This window comes from Motacilla alba, chromosome 1A (assembly GCF_015832195.1).
Source record: "Motacilla alba alba isolate MOTALB_02 chromosome 1A, Motacilla_alba_V1.0_pri, whole genome shotgun sequence".
Lineage (NCBI taxonomy): Eukaryota > Metazoa > Chordata > Aves > Passeriformes > Motacillidae > Motacilla > Motacilla alba.
Genome location: NC_052031.1, coordinates 3,967,774 through 3,989,060, shown reverse-complemented (window position 1 = coordinate 3,989,060; position 21,287 = coordinate 3,967,774). Strand labels below are relative to the sequence as shown.

Genomic DNA, 21,287 nt, shown 5'->3' with positions numbered 1-21,287 from the left:
GTTTATTCTAAAATTTTCTTTTTGGTAGGCAAAACCAGATCTTAAACTCCTGATAGGACTATTCCCTTTACCTTGTGTCCTACAACTTCTGTTTGCACTAAGTACTACCCTGGTTCCTGTTCTCCTTCTACAATTTTTATGGATGAGATTGCTCTCCCTTCTCTTCTGACCTCTCCAGGGTAGATGTAACCAACTTTGTCATCACCTTTCATGTTAGAAGAATTACAACAGGCTCTTCCAAAGAGTGATTCATGACAACAAATGTAGACATCCATTGCAGGATGAAGTGAATGATTTTTGAAAGTGCCAATGTTTTCCCACTGAGCATTAGGGGAGCCTGGGTATGTAAATGAGGCACAAGCTGTCCTTTGGTCAAGGCCAGGGATGAAATTACCCAATTCCCTCTGAATTGCAGTCACTATGTATCAAAATTTGGGTTTGTGTGCCTGATAAACAATTTCTGCTCAGCAGTCATACCTGAGGATAAAAGGCAGTAGAGAAACCAAGTTCTGTGGTACGTGTTTGTTTTTCCACATGGAGCTGAGGTGGAAATGGGGAGTGGATTTTCAGCCTGGCTTTTGTCTTGCAGTTCCACAAGGAGAGGTTCAAGATCGACATGCCCCACCGCTTCAAAGTGTACAACTACAAGAGCCCCACCTTCTGTGAGCACTGTGGCACCCTCCTCTGGGGCCTGGCACGGCAGGGGCTGAAGTGTGACGGTGAGTCCCTGGCCAAGGTGACACCAGCTGAGCATGGGAGGGGTTGTTGTCTTTGGAGGGTGGCAGTCTGAAAATCCAAATCTCATTTATCGCCCTTCTCTGCAAAAGCAGTATGAGGTGGCACCAGGAGGGTGAAGGAGTGGGCTACAGGACTGTCCTTCAAGAAGGATTGTTCATCAAAAATGAGGACTACTGTCCATGTACTGAGAGATAGTTGGTGCAGAAGAATGATGAGTTCCTTCCCAAAGGGACAAAGAACATCACAGTGACACTGTTCATCTCCCCAGATCACCCCCAGTATGAACTTGCAAGTTTTATTTCCGCTGTCAGACTCAAGACATTCCACTGTCTTCATTAATTCCAAACCAATGGGAGGATCCTCTTCTGTGATTACAGTTTATCTCTGAGATAATGGGTTGTAGGTTTAGTAGCCTGTACCTGCAAAGGGTAATGCAACCTCTGGCCAGTAGAAAATACAAAAATAGTCTCCACAGGGAACCAAAAAACTACATGGGTGCCATCTCAAGAACTCTTGAGGTGGTTGATCTCTATCCCTGGCCAACAGTAGCACTTGCTCCTGCCCAAAACTTTACAGCCTTCACTGTCCTGACACCTCGTGTTCTTTCTTTCAGCATGTGGCATGAACGTCCACCACAAGTGCCAGGCAAAAGTAGCAAATCTTTGTGGAGTGAACCAGAAACTGATGGCTGAAGCTCTGGCAATGATAGAGAGCACTCAGCAGGTAAATAGCTGAAGCATTTTTAGATGCTCTTCTAGATTTTGGCTTTTGTGAGTCACACTCAAGAAGTCACGGTGTTGTTCATGAGCTTGGCACGTGATTTTGGCTCAAAAATTTGCTGGTTTCTGTGTCCCAGGCTCGCTGCCAGCGCGACAGTGAACAGATCTCCAGGGATGGACCTCTGGAAATCGGCTTTCCTGTTCCTGTGAAGGATGTGACACCACTTCAGGCCTTGCCAGCATCAGGAAAAAAAGGTAATTCCTCCTGGTGATACAGGGCAGAGCTTTGTTGTTTTTTGGTTGGTGCGTGGTTAATTGGAGGTGACATGAGTGGGGAATTTATTGCCAAATTTATTGCAAAATATATATGCAATTTATTGCTCTAAACAGGATATTTGCAATCCTTCTGATCACCTTGGCAAATTTTCTTTCTGGTTTCATATTTTTGGGTGGAGGTTGAATTCCAGTAGCTTTGAAAACCACTGATAGACCTCCACTTCACTCACCCAGGAGCTGATCTAGGTGTCACAGCCCTCTGTGGTACAAGAACAGATGTTTGGGAGGGTAAATGAGAGACTGTGCCCTTTGGACCCCAAGTAGAAACAAATTATGTCCCCATTTGTGTTTATTTGTGTTTATTTGTGTTCTGTTCTACAAGTAGAACTGGCTGTGCTGATGTGAAACAGTAAAGCCTCAGGTGGTTTCACATCTGTTTCACATGTGGGTCAGTTTGTCTGCTGAGTAGTGTGCAGCATTTTAGAGCAGTTACAGCAGCAAGATAAATCCACTGAGGGACAAAATCTCTTACAAGTTCTTATAAATCCAGATTAGTGGAGTACTGAAAAAAACTCAGAGTGATTCCTCTCCAGGCTGGCTGGAAGAGTTGATCTGGAATGCTTCACATCCAGAGCAGGAGCACAGTATGAAAATGCCACCCCACCTTTTCACCTAGCTTTGCCTAGGGTTTTGAAAAGACCTTGAAAAAATGAAACCGCATCATAATGGCAAGCAGCAAGAAGGACTGGAGAAGACAGGTGGCCAGAAATTAAGGATTTGGTGCCACAAAACAGAAAGACAGATGAAGGAGTTTGTAAAGTGGTTTGTAAATTTTAAAAAAAGCTACTGAATAAGATGCAGTTTCCACTGGAGTAAAGTTTCCTCTGGAGAGAAAGCAGTGTGGGAGCAGAGCCAATCCACTCAGAGATGGCCACCACACTTCCATTTGTCTAAAATACCCCTTTAAACCTCTGAGCAAAATACCTGTGAGTGTTCTGGGGATTTTCTGCTCCTGTCCAGGGGTTTATTTGAGTGCTTTGATGTGTGTTGCAGAGCCACAAGGCATCTCCTGGGAGACTCCAGTGGAGGGCACAGTGAAGGGAGAATCTCTCATAGAGTCAGACTTGGGAGAACAGTCCCAGGAACAGCAGGAGCACCAAGTGCAGTTAAAACTGACCATTGAAGATTTTGTCCTGCACAAGATGCTGGGGAAAGGCAGTTTTGGCAAGGTAAGCACTGGGACTGGGACACCACTGTGTGCATTCGCATGTCGCTTTGTGTGACACTAAATAACATCTGGTTTGAAGGGACACTTAGGGAAAAACATGGAATGGAATCATTTGGTTGGAATGAATGGAATCATTTAGGTTGGAAAAGATCTCCAAGGTTTTTCCATCCAACTGCTAACCCAGCACTGCCAAGTCCACCACTAACTGTGTCCCCAGGTGCCACATCCACGTGTTTTTGAACACTTTCAGGGATGGTGACTCCACCACTTTCTTGGGCAGCCCCTTCCAATGCCTGACCACTCTTCCAGTGAAGAAATTTTTTTGAATATCCCATCTCAACCTCCCCTGGAACAACTTGGCCATTTCCTCCTGTTCTGTCCTTGTTCCCTGGGAGCAGAACCTGACCCCCACCTGGCCATCCCCTCCTGTCAGGGACTTGTGCAGAGCCACAAGGCCCCCCCTGAGCCTCCTTTTCTCCAGGCTGAGCCCTTCCAGCTCCCTCAGCCCCTTCTGGTGCTCCAGCCCTTCCCCAGCTCCATTCCCTTCTCTAGACACACTCCAGCCCCTCAGTGTCTTCCTTGTAGCGATGGACCCAGAACTGAATACAGGATTTGAGGTGTGGCCTCACCAGTGCCTAGTCCAGGTCCCTGCCCTGGTACTGCTGCCACACGATGGCTGATAAATCTCCGAGTCTTCAAAGTATCCTTGCTCTTGCATGGCTGAATCCTGAACTCCATCTTCTCCTTGCCTTGTCCTTCTCCCTGTCCCATTGGTTGCGCTCTCATGAGAGGACAGGAGTGTCCCAGGCAGGGTTTCAACTTCCCTTTCTGTGCAGGTTAATGGATCCAGGATATCCCCAGAGAGCTGGTAGGAAAGGTCTCTGTGCTCTCCCTCTTCATGGGGAGGTGGAAGCATGAGCTGAGAAGCTGGGTGTGGATCAGCTCTGCTCTCCAGAGCAGCAGGTCCCAGCTGGGAACAGTAACTGCTCTTTCCAGCTCTCCTCTGTGCTGGAGCCCAAAGCAAATTTTGCAGCAGCCAAGAATTTGTGCTTTTGAAACAAGAACCACCTGTTTTCAGTGGATTCTTTAATCCTGATGAATTGTGGATTGTTCTTCCCCATTGCAGATATCCCCTGGGAGGGGACTCATGTTACTCAGTGCCAGCACAAACCCGAGAGAAGCAGTTTCAGAGGGACCCCCCCATTGTGTTTTCACAGCCAATAAGGAGAAGGAGTATGGATCACATTGCCCACATCCCACATCTTTCCAAGGGGGAAACTGTGCCTTGACAAAGGGCTGCTTTTTGCCTGCTAAATGATCTAGAGCAATTGCTGCAGCCAGTTCTTCAACTGGTGAAATGTTTCCTGTGTTGGCCTTTCATACTAGAAAGTAATAGAATCATAGAATGGTTTGGGTTGAAAGGGACCTTAAAGACCATCTATTTCCAACTCCATGGACAGGGAAATTTTCCACTAGCAAGTGTTGTGTCATGTCCACAGTTTGCATAGGAACCAGAGCTGAGGCATCTCACAGCTAAACCAGAGTACCCTAAACCAACATTCCAGACTTCTCTGAAATCAAGAGCATGGATATAATAGAAACATTTTTATTGGAAGGAAAGGATCTCTGGATCTCTGGATCTCTGGATCCCTTCCTCAAAACAGGTCTCATGAGATGAGGTTTCTCAGGTGTTCATCTATTCAAGTCCTGAATGCCCCCATTGAAGCACATTCTGTACCTTGTTTTAGCCCTCATGCTGACATGGACTCTCCAAGCCTGCAAGCTTTTGCATCTCTTTGAAGTGCACACTGTGGGTGTGGAGAGGATGGGCCATTTCTTGCCTTTCTGCAACAAAAACTCACCCACGAGTTTCCTGTGCTGGTGTCACTCCTGGTGCCCTCATTTGCTTGGAGAGAGATTCACTTCCCCATAGAGGAGACAGGGTGTGCACATCTCATTGTCTGAGGGGTCTCTCCAGCTCTGTGTGATCCTGGGAGGCTGAGGGGAAGATCCATGAGGATATCCCACACCACCACCTCTGTATGTGGTCTGGCATTGCCTCCCTGCTCCTTGGAAGCCACAGCACAGGTCACAAATGCAGCACATTCATTCCCCAGCTTCCCCAGGAGAGCAGTGCCCAGCACAAACATGAGGGTAAAAAGGGTGCCTGCAGCATCAGCACTGTGAGCATTTCTGGTCATTCAGTGCAGAGACAGAGGGAGGCTCTAGGCTCTACTCTCTGTCTGGTGCTACAAAGTGAAATGCAGCAGTAGCCAAAAGGGTAAATAAAACTTTTGTCAGGGCTAAAACACGTCTGAGCTTACTCAGTAAATAGTGTCTGGCAGAGAACTTCAAAGACCTCTTTGATGAATCTTACACATTTATTCAGTCTATAGAAACAGGGTCAGCAGGCTGTTAGTGTGAAGATCAGGACTGTCACTGCCTTCCAGGAGAGACGTCTTTGCTCTGTGGTCTCTAGAAAACCCTTCTCTGCTGCTCTGGGTTTCATTTTCCCTGCCTATAAAAATAGACAGAGGTTGTAACTCCTCTGGGAGGTGTTTTCCCATTCTCAGGAAGAACTCCTGCAAAAGCATGAGGGACCCAGCCTGTGCGCTCAGATCTGAAAACTAAGAGGAAGGAGAGAAAGACATCTGATATAAAACCAGTCCAACTACTGGTGGACATCATTTTCCACCTGCTGAAGATCTGGTGCAGGGTATTTGCATTTCAAATGCTGACAAAGCAAAATTCTGTGTTTTATTATTTGAAGTCAGGAAACAGGAAATGTATCTGAGGAGCATTTACATGAGGATGGTTTCTGTTACGAGAGGTGTTTGGCTCTCAGGCATGTCCTGTCCATCCATCCTGCTTCTCTAATTGCCAAGAACTTCACATCCTTCTCCAAGGCTCAACTTCATAAAACTATTCTGAGTGTGGGGAGCAAACTCAAAGTTCCTTAAGGGCAGAATGGGGCCTTAAGCATCAAGGTTATTAAGGTGTACCCCAGTGAATTCCCAGGAGCTCAGCTCCCATCCTCACGTGGCTGTTCTGAGAGGAGACAATCCCTCTTTCTGAGCAGCTGTTTCCATTTTAGGTGTTTCTGGCCGAGCTGAAGAGCACAGACCAGTATTTTGCTGTGAAAGCCCTGAAGAAGGACGTGGTGCTGATGGATGACGACGTTGAGTGCACGATGGTGGAGAAGAGAGTCCTCTCCTTGGCTTGGGAGCACCCATTCCTCACTCATGTCTTCTGCACGTTCCAGACCAAGGTAAGACAAGCATCTGACACCTTCTTCCACAGGCTGAGAATGCTTTACTGAAATACAGATGCTTGGTGAAGGGCTTCAGCCTGCTGAGGTCCACCTGGGACATGAAGTGGTGCTCAGAGAAGGGATCTTCAGATTAAGCACTGGGGAAATGGCTCCAGAAATTTAATCTACTTTCCCCACATCAGTCTGGGGATAGGATGGTGTATTTGAGGATTATGGCATCCAAGAGTCATTGAGGTAAAATCTGCTGATAAAATCTGCACCCTGGGCCAAGGATGTGCCGAGGCCACACCCACAGCCAGGGTAAGGATGTGCCCACGCTGACGTGTTATCTGAACCTCTTGGACCATGGAGCATTGTGCTGCAGCTAGCCTGGATCAAAGCCAACTCAAGAAACCCTGGTTTTGGAGGATAAACATGCTGTCATTCACTTCTTTGCCCCCCTCAGTTGCTGTTAAATGGCAGCGGACACTGGTGCTTCTGCAGTTCAGAGCACCTCCTGAAATCTCGCTTGTGACTCCAAACCAAAACTGAAGTGACATTTAAATAATAGACATATTTCCATGGTCCTACATGCCAACAACTGCTCAGCTTCCCAGAGCCACAACCAACAGCCTTAACACCCAAGCACACACAAGGCACAGAAAGAAACAATGGAAGTTTGAGAGTTTGTCTTCTCTGTCCAACCTACTCAAACCATTCCTGAGAGATGGTTGATATCTCTTAGCTCAAGTTCAGAGCAGCACTGTCTCATGGCTGCATGTTCAGGGTTTTGTTTGGATGCTCCCAGTCCCTGCTCAGCCCCAGGATTTGGTGGCACAAGGCCCTGCTCAGTGTAAGGTTAGGACCTGCTCAGTGTGAGGTTCTTCTGCAGGGTCAGGAGAAACAAATGCAGCCTCTGTGGTACATCCCAGTCATCTGTGGATGTGGCACCTGTTTAAAGTCAGGTTAAATTTATAACAGGCAGCAGCTGGGAACTGCTTTAGGTGATGTGACACTGAGCCCAGGCATTCATGTTAAACCCCTTTGGGACTGACAGTGGGGATAATGTGTGCTGGGAATGGATCCTTGCCTGGCAAGGAAAGGAATTAACTCCCTACTTGAGGAGGGCTGGTTTTCAGAGCAAAATATAAATGCCACAGCTCCAAAAGCAAAGAAGATCAAGACTTAATTGAAGAGATAAAACATTCACAACATTCACAGCTCTGTGAGGAAGCTTTTACTCCAGGGAATGCTGCCTGTATCTCCAGAGGGATGCTGACTGAAGCCAGCAGCAGAACCATGTTGTCTGTGCTCCAGCCTGGTCTGGGAGCTGAAGGTCAGGGTCAGGATTGTACAGCAGGGACACTCTGGGTTCAGGCAGTGCAGGCATGCAAGTGTCCCCTTCCCTCACTAGACCATGGCAAAAAGAGGAGAGGCCAAATGGAGTTGTGTCAGGATCCAGGTGGGATTTACTGACTGTTTGAGGGGAAAAACTGAAGGATGGAAAAGCAATGAGTGCCTGAAAAATTTATGGGTGCCCAGCTCAAAAAAGCCAGATGATTTTTTTTTTCAACACTTCTGGGCAGCAGCACAGAATTGCCCTCCTGTCATGGAGAAAGAATGCCCATCCATCTCATCCCACTTTAAAGCTGTGTGATCTCCCCATCTTGGCTCCACAGAGACAGCAGCTGGAACAGGGCTGCCCAGGCCAAAGCTGCTCTGGGTTCTGGTTGATTTTCAGCTCCTGTTTTTTCTCCTCTGACCTTTGCAAGCCAGCAGTGATCACTCAGGGCAGGAGAGTCACCCAGAGCTGGGAGCTGTGACAACCTTGGATGGTCTTCCAGGGCTCAAAACGCTGTGGTTGTCAGAATGTCTTTTATGGCAATCATTTTAGGATCATGGAATGGTTTGGGTTGGAAGGGACCTTAAAGATCACCTACTTCCCACTCCCCTGCCATGGGCAGAAGCCACGGCAGCACTGTGTAGAGTCCCTCTATGGATTTTAATATTAAAAATATGACATTTTTTTGTTCCTTGAAGTTTTACTGGATAGATAACTAGTTTCAAACAAAAACATATGTGCCAATGCCTTTCTGAATCCCTCGTGCTGTGGCTTCCTGAGCTGCTCCAGGTGCTGAGTGTCTCTGCAAAGGGCAGTAAAAACAGGAATATTCCTACACCAAAACAAGGATCTCAATAGTCCGCATGTTTCCAGAAGGGGAAAAAAACGGTCCTGCCATCCTTGGCAGCTCTCTGAGCTCTGGGATGAGTTTCTTCCTCACCTCCACCCAGGTAATGAGTGACTGCTCAATGATATAAATCTGGATAGCTCCTCAGAGAGGTTTTAGATGGTTCCAGGCACTTAATTCCCCTCTCTATTCCAGTGGATCAGTGCTTTCAAAACTCAGAATACTTTTCTTGTTTTATTGCATGAGAACAAATGCAAGCCCATAGTGTTTGGGGGTTTTTTTGCCCAATGTCTTTTTGAATTTTTCTGTTTTATTTTACTGCAGTCATCTTTGTATCCAGATATTCAGCTGTCATAATTACATACTCTGAATTTTAACAATAACCTCAAAGAGCTATTCTGCTATTCTGCTGTATTAGATTTAAAGGGATGCTGTTATGTTAAAGAGGAGAAAAATATGTTTATAATTTTGTGAAATCCCAAAATCAGTAATGCCAAAAGAGTGACTAGCATCCCAGAGCTTATTCTTTTATTCTTTTTTGCAGAGTTTTATTCTTTTTTGCATTTCACTGATCTTCTGCCATAAAAATAGGCTTCCCCTTTTTGCAAGTCACTTTTATTTCTGTTTCTTTACTTCATTGACCAAGTTTTATTAACACCCTTTACCTAAATGCAAATTAAATCTTGAGGCATTTTGACTTGCAGCACAAAATAGCAACAGAGAAGAATATCTCAACCCAAAAGAGAAGTAATCATTACTGCAATTTAAAAGAAAATATTACAGAAAAGTTTATTTTCTGCTTTACTGTTGTATTATATGTTTTCTTCTGGTGGTGAGCCTTTTTCACATCCTCTGTTGCCCTTGTGTGCTTAATACTGACTGAAAAATCTCTTACACTGGCAGGAAGGAGAAAAGAATGGTAGAACAGGAGTGGGGTCCTAATTTGAGAATTCTTTGTCTCTGTTTTCCATGAGTATTTTCAGATTTCTCATTATCTCCTCAGAGGTTACTTCAATACTTCAATTCCTGACTTTTTTTTTTTTTTTCCATGCATGATTTCAGTTTTCTTCTCTCTCTGACTGGCTCTTGAGGGGCAGGGCTGATTTCTTTGCCCTGAATTGTCAGCATGGGGTTGGCACATGGGCATTTCACCCCTTTGGATGTTCAGCTCCTCTGCCTGGTGGGGCCATGGACCTCCTGAACAGCCCTAGCTCCATCCTCCTACTTTTCCTTGGAAATATCTGTCCATCCCTGTAGTATTCTGAGTACTTTGAGCTTGGAAAAAATCTGATTCAAGGCCAAATTTGAAGTAGCTGATGGGAAATTTCAGAAAAGCTTTGAGGATTTTGCCTCTTGCAACCGACGAGCAGGAAAACTGGCAAGGTCTCGTTCAATCCTGGCCAAAATTTCAACGTGGTTCAGCAGAAATAGCAGCATCCTTTGGGATTTCTACGAGGTTGTGCCAGAGGAGATGAGAGCAGCTGTAATTATAACATCAAATATATGAAGTTTTTGCGAGACACTTCTAGGTGATGTCAGCCCATGTGGTGTGAACTGGGGGAAGGCATTGGCCAGGAAAAGAGGAGGAGAGCTCAGCAGTGGGGTTTTTTAAGTAAAAGATGATTGCCATATTCAATACACATATTGTCATTGCCTCCCCATTGTCCAGCCTGAGGGAAATCAGCCCAAAATGCATTCAGCTTTGCCTGAGATTTCTAAAAATCTGCAGTCTAGCTGCACTTTGTAATGAAAAAAAAAAAACTTCCTAAAATAAAAACATTTATTTTTTTTCTGCTTTTCAGCTGCTAAAATATTTACATTTCATGGATTTGGCTACTTTTTGTTTTGGTCTGGTGATTTTTATTTTTTTTTTAATCCACAAGTCCTTCTCTAGTCCTGAGAAAATTAGTCTCTCTCCAAGATTCTGCTGGACACTGATAGGGAAAAGCATTTCCTCTTGCAAGACATGGGCTGATAGTGCCTCAGTTTATCAGTGAGTGATGGACTCTGTCTGCTCTGAGTGTGAGTAAAAGTCTTGGGATCTCAGAGCTCAAGTGGAAGCCAAGTCTGCACCTTCCTCTCTGCAAATGTATTTTATTTACGTGTATAAATATATCCCTGTGCTTCGTGCCAAGCAGATGGGGACACCACGCTGAGCATCCCAAATGAGAAGCTCAACACACAGCTAGGAATGCTGACAGTGCAAGGATTAGAACAAGGAATAAACAGTGAGAGCAGGGGCTGGACTGGATTACTGGGCAGCTGTAAGAAATGCTGCCATCTCCAGAAGAAAGGCTGATAGTACACAAGAGAGGGGGAAAGTATTTAAACCAGACAACGGAATTAAAGCTTGGATTGCTCTGGTGCAAATTCCAGTGCAGGTGAATGCCTATAGCCACCTCCTAGGAAGGAGTAACCCTGTGTTAACTGTTCCTGGTGACAGTGGTCACAGTGAGAACTGCATTGCCCTCTTTCCCAGTGGATGGGGTGCTCTGATGGGATTGCAGCACTGTGATGTGGTGGGAAAGGCTTGAGAGGCTTTTGGTTGCCAACTATCCCATGAAATAAAATAGATCCAAGGTGTGGATCAACACCCAGACTGTGCTGAGCTGCATGAAAAGGTGAGACCAGAAGCAGCTGCAGGAATTGCACCATGTCCAGCCTTTCTCTTGGCCAGGGACAGCCTGGTTCAATGGGAATGCAGCAGGATTATGTCACTTGATCTGGAGCCTTCTCCACGTGGAGATATTTGTTAGGGTAACTGATCTAAACACAGGTGAAACCACACTGTCCTGCAGCATTAATTATTCTGACATTCGTCCTCCTGGAAGCCCTGGGAAGAAGAATTTTTAGCACCTCAGTAAATGGTGTTAAATTGTGTATTTGCATGTATGCAAGCGCTTTCAAAATGCAAAGAAAACAAAATCTGAAAATCTCTGCAGAAAAGTGCTCTGGAGGGCTTCCAGCTGGTTAAAGGATCTTAAGAGCCTGTTAAAAGATGTACCTTCAAAAGATCAATTTAAATGCTGCCTGCTTTATACTCATTGTTTATAAAGTTGAAAGCATCTCTGATAGTGCCTATTCATTCTCACAGCAGTCGCAGCAGAGCAGGAGCAGGCTGGTTTAACCCCATCCCTGCCGTGTCCTGGAGAGGCAGAGGGAGCAGGTGGCTCTGTGGGGAGGAGCTCAGTTCAGCACGGGCATTGAGGGATTGAAAGGGCAGGAAAGTGAGTTGCTGCAGGAATCCAGGCTTTCAGCACCTGGCAGGACTGGCTGGGCTGGGGAACAGTGTTATTTGGTGAGCAGGAGCTGTGTTATTGTGTGCAGGACACTGCTGCCATGTCTATGTGTTGTACCACCTCGTGGTGTAGGGCTGTGCTGTAGGAGCAGCACTTCACCACCCACAGAAGGATTTGTCCTGTTCCTGGTGCTGCAGTGGAGAAATCCCCTGGGTAGAAGTAGAGAATGGCTGATACCTGGATATTCTTAAGACAACTGGTGTTAAATAGATCAGCAAGTATTTGGACAATGCTCCCAGGCACATGGTGTGATTCTCAGGGGTGTCCTGTGCAGGGCCAGGAGTTGGACTTCAATGATCCTTGTCGATCCCTTCCAACTCAGAATTTCTGTGATTTTATAACTACCCTGGTGCAGTGTCCATCCCTGAGTGCAGGAAGGGCCTTTACAATCCTCCTTGAGCTCTGTGGTCACAGAAGATGGTCCTGAGGACTGCCATGAGACCAAACTTTTTCTGTTGTGTGAGTCCAGAGCCATAACCAAAAGTCAGGCTTGAGCATTTGCTACCCAGGGATGCTCCCACAGTCAGTCAGCAAGTTGTCTGTCACCTGCCTGCAGGGCAGAGGGGCAGGGCACTCTTCCCAAGCCTCCTACAGAGCCGTGTGGGTCTCACCACAAACAAACATTCCTGCTTGTTTGCTCAACATCCACAGGCAGGACCACTGCAGGGGATAAGGGCATGGCAGAGCCATGAGAATCAGAGAATGGTTTGGGTTAGAAAGGACCTTTAAAGGTCATCTCGTCCAGCTGCCCTGCAGGGAGCAGGAACATTTTCAACCAGACAAAACCTCCTTGCCTGCTCCAAGTGCTGACAGGCTGCAGAGCCTCCCAGCAGCAGGCAGGAGCCATCAGCCAACTTTCCCAGGACAAGAGGAAGTGAAGCTGGAGCCTGTGTGCAAGAACGTCCTCTGCGCCACTCCGACCCTTTGACCTCCAGCACTCTCTTGAATTTTCGGTGGTTTCAAGACTGGGTTTTGCCACTTCCCATATTTAGTGTGGTCTGGGGCTGTGTAGATCTCAGACCTAGGAAGCTGACTCCAGCAAGTTGTTGCACTTTGCCTTTCTTGGTTACACCTCACCACTCCTAATGACGTAGGGCTGATCTCAACCAGTTCTCCTCCACGAGCTATTCCAGACATCTGCACTTCTTAAGAAGCGAGGGGAACTTCCAAGCCCCAGAGCAGGAAAGTCAGAGTGATCCTGTCTGTCTTTTCAACAGGGTTTATGTACCACTCTATGGCACCTGATATATCATAAATTTCAGTACTAAACATTCCTAAGTCAAGTTTGTGTTCTCCAGCTCCATGGCTTAAGGCAGTTGAGCAACAGGGTTTGTATATGTGGATGTAAATTAATCTGAGGGGTTGCTCCACCTGTTCTTCCCTCACGGATGCTGCCAGAGTCCCCAGTTTCAAGTCAGAGTCCCCAGTTTCAAGTCAGAGTCCCTGGGTTCAGTTAAACAGGTACATCAGATGGTTGCTCAAGTCCATGAACAAGCAGAGCATGACTGCTCATTCTACTGGATAAACATGGATTTCAGGTTACAGTTAGAGATGAGTGATGAGGTGTAGCCAAAATCAGTGGACTTTAGAGGGGAACTGAGGGGATTTCTCCTTCCCAGCCCACTAAAGCTGAGTCTGGCCCATATCAAGACCACGAGGTTTTGTCAGTCCCAGCAGGACACATGTGGTTGCTGGTGTGCTGTTGGCTAAACCCCATCACCTCTCTTTGTATCTTCCCAGAGAGCATCTGTTCAAGTATTTTCCTGAATGGGCTCCTGAGCTCACCTTGCTTCCAAGATTTATACATTTTTTTCACTAAATTTCCCACCTTCCTCTGGCCTTTTTGCTTGCTGGAACTCATTTATGTGCACAGCCCCCTGCAGATGCAAGAAACACTGAAAACCTGCTCCCATTTGGTTTAGTGATGGAATTTGTATTCCTTCCCCAGGGGGCCAGATCTGGCTTTGAGCTTGTTGGATGACAGGTGGGGTTTCCAGTGAGTCCATTTAAATAAGAGTGCTGTAATTAAGAGGATCTGGCTAAAGAAATTGCACAAATTAGAGCAGACAGCTGTTGTTTGAAAGGAACAAGCACTTGTGTGGTTTTTTAACATAGCCAGCTCTTGGCTTGCTTCCAGAGATATTTACATTAGATCTTACGGATAAAAACCTTCAACTGTTAAAATTTTAAGTGAAAATAACTCTATTTTCCCCCCCAGAAAAAGATCTAATGAGCAATAGGAAACACAAGGAAGATATTAATAAACTTTATACATAGCCTAGAGATGGCTGACTTCAGGTGTGTGCAGAACAGAGAGAGGCTTTTGAGGGGAAAAAAATACCACATCCATTTTGTTTTATTCCTTCATTTATGCACAAAAGGTGAGATTCCCAAAACAGAAGTTTAAACTGGGACCATAGCTCAGTGTGCAGATCCTTTTCCTTCAGAAAAAGGTGTCCTTTCTGCTTTGCAGAGACAGTTCAGTGTAGAAGGGATCAGTCCAAACCAGCTTCTGCAGGGTTCTGGTGGTGAGTTTTGGCTCTTGAAGCTGTGAGAGGATCAGTGTCATGTACATGAGCAACCTGGTCCAGCAGGAGGTGTCCCTGCCCAGGGCAGGGGTTTGGAACTTTAGGGGCTTTAAGGTCCCTTCCCACCCAAACCATTCAGTGATTCCATGATTCTGTATCAAGGATTGGAAAAGAAACCTCAGTGATCAGTTCTGCTCATTATACATAGAGATTCCATCCTTTCTGTGTGCCAGGAGAAGAGTTTTTCACTGCCCTGGTCAATGGTTGCTTGCAACTGGGGACAAGAACTTGACTTTTTCCAGGCTTCTCTGACATGCAGGTGCTCAATGGGTATCTAGAAATATGATTCATTCATTACTTTCCCCACCAGCAAGTTTCATAGAGCAGCTTTCAGGCTTAAAATCAAGCATGTGCTTAAAACAAATTGCTGTGTCTGGTTGGTGTCTCTGATAACTTGAAAAAGCAAACCCAGGTGCCTCCACAGAAGCTGTGCAGGAATGCAGGGGACACCAGCTTGAAGTCACACCACTGGATGGGCACTGTACTGGGATGGGGACCAGAGGAGAGCTGGGAGTGGCTTTTGCCTTTTCCACTAATCCCCTGAGAAGCTTGTCCATCTGTCCTTCTGCTGTACAAGCACTGTAAAGTCACTGACCCCTTTCTGTGAGCCTGGAGCTCTGCTGGTAAAAATCCACAGCCCCAGCTGGTTATGAAATGGCTTTGCAGTGTTTGCTAGTGGTGTTTATAGAAATCAGAGCAGGGAGTGTGAGTATGGGGTTAGGGAACCAAGAGGAGAAATGAGGAATCTAAAAAAGAAGCTGCTTTCTTTCCAAAACCCTCACAGTAATACTTTCCTTCCTCTTTTTGAGTGCTTTCTGAACAGTTTGATTTTTATTTTAAATATTTAAACTTTTACCTCGCTTCTTACCACCCCTTGTGTATTCTCACCTTGTCTCCTTCTCTAGGAAAACCTCTTTTTTGTGATGGAATACCTCAATGGAGGAGACCTCATGTTCCACATCCAGAGCTGCCATAAGTTCGACCTTCCCAGAGCAACGTAAGACATTTATCATTGCCTTTGGGCCTCACTTGGTTTTATTCCCAGCTCTGCCACTGCCCTGCAAAGGAAATCTTGGGCAGATTATTTGACCTCTCTTCACCTTGCCCAGCTGAAAAGTGGGGATGATGCTTGTGCTGGAAACCTCTCTACCCCAGCTGTCTCCAAACTCAACAAAACCATACAGGCCATCCTCCCAGCTCAGTGAAGGACTGGAGTGAGTCACTTCTCATCCTCTCTTCCCTCCCACAGAAGACTTTTAGACTCCATCCACACAGTTGGTTTCGCTCAGACATGACCTTGCTTCTTTATAACACTCTGTAGCCAAGCTGCAGGACCTGCTTAAGCTGAGGTTCCCAGCCCAGTGGTCAGAGGTGAAGCTATTGTTTATTAGAAGTAATGGGATTTTCCCTTTTTTCCCCTTAAAGATCAAGGGGGTGGGGTGAAAACCTATCAAAAGCACAAAAGGTAAATTTAAACAAAAAATTAATATACTAGCAGAGAATTAAATGTGTATTTAGCTTTGATTAAAGTAAATAGAAGAATTAGAATAAATGAAAGGTGCTTTTGATCCTTCTGCAAGCAAAAGGTATTTTGAAAGTCAATATTGAAACCACTATAGGAATTACTTTTATTTAATAATTTAATAACAAAAAGCCCACACCGTCTTTTAAATCAGTGTTTGATGATATTTTTCAAATGCATTTGAATGTCCAGAATTAAGGGCCAATGCATTGAAGACTGAGGGAGCAGAGCTGTGCCACACTGGAGGGGGATGTGATCCCCTGGTTTCATTCCCTTGTGGGACAGCACGTTCATTCCTCACACTGATGCTGCCTCTTTGCAGCAGGATGAGGTAGCATCCTTTGGGTAAAAATGTGCTGAGAACGATGACTTCAAGGTCAAAAAAACTCCAGAGAAAGGCCACCAGCCTGCTGGATAGCCCATATTATGGATAAGCTTTTAAAATCAGAAAAAAATTCTTCACAGAAAGTGTGGTCAGTCATTGGAACAGGCTGTCCAGGGAAGTGGTGGGATCACTGTCCCTGGAAGTGTTCAAGACGTGTGGATGTGGCACTTGGGGATGTGGTTTAGTGGTGGTTTTGGCAGTGCTGGGTTAATGGTTGGACTCGATGCTAGAGGGGTTTTCCAGCCTAAATAATTCCAGAATTCCAGGATTCTTTGAAAAGCAGGTCATAAATCTGGGCAGGGAAGAGGGCAGAGAGTCTGTCTGTGCTCCCCATCCCAGATTTCCACCTGCTTTTGGGAATCTCACATCACCCATCAGTAAAACACAGTCACCCCAAGCCTTCTGGAGACACTCCAAACCTTCTGGGAACCTAAAGAAATTTTAGTTCTTGTGGGGACAAAGTTTTCCTCTTTTTGAAAGTCTAGTTGAAAAAACCTTTGGGAAGGTTTTTTTCCTCCTGTTCTGACCTGTGCCTTCTGTCATTCAGGTTTTATGCTGCTGAAATCATTTGTGGGCTCCAGTTCCTTCATTCCAAGGGCATAATATACAGGTAATTTTACTCTTTGGTGTAATTAATAGGCTAAATGCTAAACCTTTTCTGCTTTTCCCTGCAAGCACCGATGGCAGCAGGGAGGCTGTTTCTTGGCTGTACTTACTGGCATTGCAATTCTCTGCAGATTTCCCTTTTACATAGTTTGGGTGTTTTGTTTTGAAGAAAGAGTGCAGAAAAGGCAGTTTTGATCTTTCTTTCAGAACCCAGTTCTATTTCAGTTAACATTAAAAAAAAAACCCTTTGATTAATTTTTTACATTTTGCATTTACACAGAGCCATTCACACAGCACCCAGTGTAGGCACCTGGTTTAAGCTTTCAACATATCAAGGCATATTAAGGTCAAGTCAGACACAAGAAATTTGGTACATCTGCTGTGCTGATTACCTTGGGACAGTGGTGACAAGCACAACTCAAGTAACAAAAGCAGGGAGACAGTGATATATCTTAAATTTGGGTTAATTTTGTGCACAGTGGGGAGATGGGATTCATTTCACCATCATGAATCTGAGTTGTCTGCTAAGTTCTTCTTGTAGTAAGCAGAGAGTAGAGGGCTTTTTAGGTTAATCAAGCCTGTGTTAAAATGTGTATGGGAAGGGCCCAGTTCTACCAGAAATTAGGCCACGGTCTGATTTCCCATGGCTAAAAGGAGGAACTGAATTTCTGGGGAGCTCTGGTGAAGCTCAACTTCATGGCAAAATTCAGTTACTACATTGCAGCCTTCTTTAAAAGCAGAAAACAAATAACTTGTCACAAATAAATGAGAAAGCTCCCTACAGTAACGATATCTGCTGAGCCCAAAATGAGCTTATTTCAGTGTTTGTCATGTAGCATGAACATTAGAGCAAATGCTGAAAGTGGATGACTTGCTCACAATCCATTCTCCCTTTATAACAAGAGTTTTGATTCTTATTAGTACTCATGTGGGAGCCATTTATAGTCTTTATTGACCACTGATGGTGATTGCATAAACATGAGATCAATATCAGTGGCATTAAGCTGAGATGATCTCTGGGGCCTCAGCAACTTTTCTGGCTCTGATTATTATTCTCCACGAGTGAAGGGAAAAATTTTCTGAAGTGCACAAATCACTTGTCCATGTCTGTTATTTTTAGTCAGTCTGCTCAGATTTAAAATATCTGCAGGACATGGTAACTTTATGGCAGGGCTGCTAATGCTGACATTTTATTTATAATTCACATTTTTATTTGGAATCACTGTGCCAGTGCCGAGTTGGGGCTTGGGACCCATTTCTTCCTGAAAGGAGAGGGGTGCTTAGAGTCTGGAGCCTTGGGAAATGAGGGAAAACTGGGACATCTGGGCAGTGGGTAGCATGTGGATAGGAAGAAATATCTCATTCCCAGGAGTTGGTGATATTGCTTTGGGTATCAAGCGTTGAGAGAAAAGGTTTAACCAGTCCTACTCTCTTTTCCCTTTTTCACTAAAGACAATGACAAGGTCAGCTGAGAACACAGAGTCATCAGTATCTCTGTCAGAGCAAACTAAGCACTTAGGAAAGTGAATAGAAATAATTTTTGAAGCTACATCTCTTGTGATGTTGTAAGAATAATGAATCCAGCTGTTCTGTCTCACGCACCCACGTTTGGAAACATTGGCTTAAATTTTAATGAATGAGCCGAGGTATTTTTTGGCAGAAACTCCAGTCCCTGGAGCCAATGAGTTTGAGACTCATCAAAATAATGAAAGGGAGCTGTAGGTGATGGGTTTTTTTGTTTTGCTTCGATCTACCAGATGAATAAAAGCAGTGCTGGCAGCCCAAGATTGATCTCAATGTTGTAACAAAAATAAGTCATTCCAGCTGGAAATTGTGACAACACGAGTGTCTGCCACTTGGAAGGCAAATATCTCGGTTTTCTCTGTATTTCTCTTTGATTGATGACTCCCATTTTGTCTTGGGCCATATTCTTGCAGCAGTGAACAATTGCCCCATGACAGCAATTTAGTGTGTAAACACTACAATGTCCTCCACCCTGATGGGGACCAGGCCCAAGCAAGGCAAGGAGCTTTGCACAGAGGGATTCTGAAGAATCGTCTTCCCTGCAATTTCAGGCCATTATCCCAGGAGCATCAAGCATTAGAAATTACCTTCTTTGAGGAACATTTCTGGAAAAACCCCACATTGTAAAGCAGTCGTCAGAGGGAGGGTGTCCCTGGTGTAGGCTCATTGTTAGGCCTCTTGCCTGAGATGTGGAAAATCACAGAATCCCTGATTCACAGAGTGGTTTGGGTCAGAAGGAACCCTAAAGATCGCCAGCCCCCTCACCATGGGCAGGGATGCCATCCACAGGATCAGGCCCCATCCAGCTTGGCCTTTTTGGCCAAAATATGTGTAGGCCATGAATTAGCATGAAAAATAATTACACCCTCAGCTGTGGGTACAAGCAAATGTGTCTGGGTGCTTTGGGAGCCCTGAGAAGGAGCAGAGATTGCTAGCACAAACCAGGCAGTGCAGGAATGTCTGTGCTCGTAGACCAGGTGACCCAAATTCTACCCACACCCCAGTTAAGTACAACCTCACTGATCTAAACATTTTATCTGGGTCATTATCTCAAAAAAAACCAAAACCTTTAGGTAAGATTTAAGAAAATTAGCATAGAAACCATGCCAGACTTCCTTTCTGCCTTTACAAGCTTTTCTCTCCTTTCAGAGTTCCCACTTGAGGACCTCTTTGTTCTCCACCAATGGTCATGATTCATCAGCTCATTTGCTTTTATTTCCTTGTCTGTCCATTTCTGTTTTCCTCGTCTCTCTGGGCTCTTTGCTTCCCAGAGTAGCTCACAGCCTGAAAACTCAGACAGCAGCCTGGCAGCTGAGTGTGAAAGGCTTTGTAAATCCCAGGGTTCAGATGGTGCAGCCCAGCAGTGATGGGGGCTCTGAGATGACTCTGGGATTATTCTGGGATTATTCTGACCCTCTGCAGGGCTTGTGGGTCCTTACCGCTTGTGGCATTTGTAGAGTCTGCACCGCAAGGGAGATCTGGCAGCAGCTTCAGAGAGAATATTGAGATTCCCAGGGGAGGGGAGAGTGAGAATTACCTGCTCCCATTCTCCAGGTTGTGTTAGGGCAGAAGCAGCAGCTGGCACAAAACCCTTCTTAGCTTCACTATTCTGCATCCTTGAAGGAAACAGCTTCGAGGAGATGTCTTGGGTGGTGTGATCCCTGCAAGTGTTCAAGGCCAGGTTGGATGTGGCTTGGAGCAACCTGGCCTCGTGGGAGGTGTCCCTGCCCATGGCAGGGGATTGGAACTGGGGGATCTTTAAGGTCCCCTCCAAGTCAAACCACTCTGTGATTCTGTGATTCTGTGTCCTCTCCAGCAGATGAATCAGTGCTGCAACAAGAGAAATGCTGAAGAGGGATGCTGAAGCCCAAGAGAGCAGTTCCTCATTTATCCCTCAGCTTTCCTTTGCATTTCCAGCATGTAGGCACTACACAGAGGCAGAGAACAAGTGTAATAAGTGTAACCTGCTAAAAGAATTTGGTGTGCTTTACTCTTTGAAGAAATTGTTTTCTTCTCTTCCTCCACAGAGACTTGAAGCTGGACAATGTCCTCCTGGACAATGAGGGGCACATCAAAATTGCTGACTTTGGGATGTGCAAGGAGAACATGTTTGGAGATGCAAAGACAAGCACTTTCTGTGGGACTCCTGACTATATTGCCCCTGAGGTAGGTGTGGGGCACAGGGAGGTCAGCAAGTGCTCTGGGACAGGAAACACATCCTCAGACAAAACTGTTGTGCAGTGGTGGAGGTTGCAAAGAGCTACAACCTGGCTTGGAGCAGTTCCAGGCCAGAAACTGGATTTCAGCATGGCTCAGAGTCTGTGCTGCTGTTTGGCATTGCTTATTTTTGTGGCTAATTCATTTTCTTGGTGCTACCACTACCACCTCCCAAAAACCCACTTCCTCTCAAACCACGACATTGTGGAACTTGGCTTAAACCAAGAAAGAGAATGCTCAATGGAAATTCTTTTTGGGCCATGGCAGAAGAAACTTCAAGAGGTCCTGCAACTGAGGGACAAACACAGCATGAGGAATGCTGACTGTGCCCTTTCCCTTATTTCTTTCAATTTTTAACCAAACAGAAACTTGTTAGGTTTTTTTTTTTTTCCCTAGAAAATTTACGTGTTTTGAACTAGATCTCTCCAGAAAAAAAGAAAGTTTCCTTAACCTGATGACTTCACACAATGATAGATCTTACTATGGAGAGGCTTTGACTAATTAGGTGGCCAAAGAAAATATTTTTAAGCTCAGAGAAAAACCTACAAGTCATCCATGCATCATGTGTGACATCAGTCTGAAATCCATTTATTTACCTTTCAAGATCCCGTTTTGTAATTTTAGTGTTTTCATGATGGATATTGGTATTTTCCAAAGAGTTGTCAAAGCCTTTAGAGGCCTTTTTCCCTCTACTATAATTCATTGGTCCTTCACTGTGCACTAAGGGCTCAAGTCTGGCTGAGGTT

General features: G+C 45.3%; 1 protein-coding gene across 2 annotated transcripts in view; it reads left to right on the top strand.

The window, feature by feature from the left end:
• Window positions 1–21,287, top strand: part of PRKCQ (protein kinase C theta) — a 53,146-nt gene that overhangs the window by 26,545 nt on the left and 5,314 nt on the right. For both annotated transcript variants that reach the window (XM_038154243.1, XM_038154244.1), the window contains 8 exons: window positions 590–719; window positions 1,352–1,461; window positions 1,595–1,712; window positions 2,787–2,962; window positions 6,056–6,229; window positions 15,193–15,284; window positions 16,742–16,804; window positions 20,352–20,490. In XM_038154243.1, coding sequence (XP_038010171.1) covers window positions 590–719; window positions 1,352–1,461; window positions 1,595–1,712; window positions 2,787–2,962; window positions 6,056–6,229; window positions 15,193–15,284; window positions 16,742–16,804; window positions 20,352–20,490 — 1,002 coding nt within the window. The remainder of the gene's footprint in view (window positions 1–589; window positions 720–1,351; window positions 1,462–1,594; window positions 1,713–2,786; window positions 2,963–6,055; window positions 6,230–15,192; window positions 15,285–16,741; window positions 16,805–20,351; window positions 20,491–21,287) is intronic.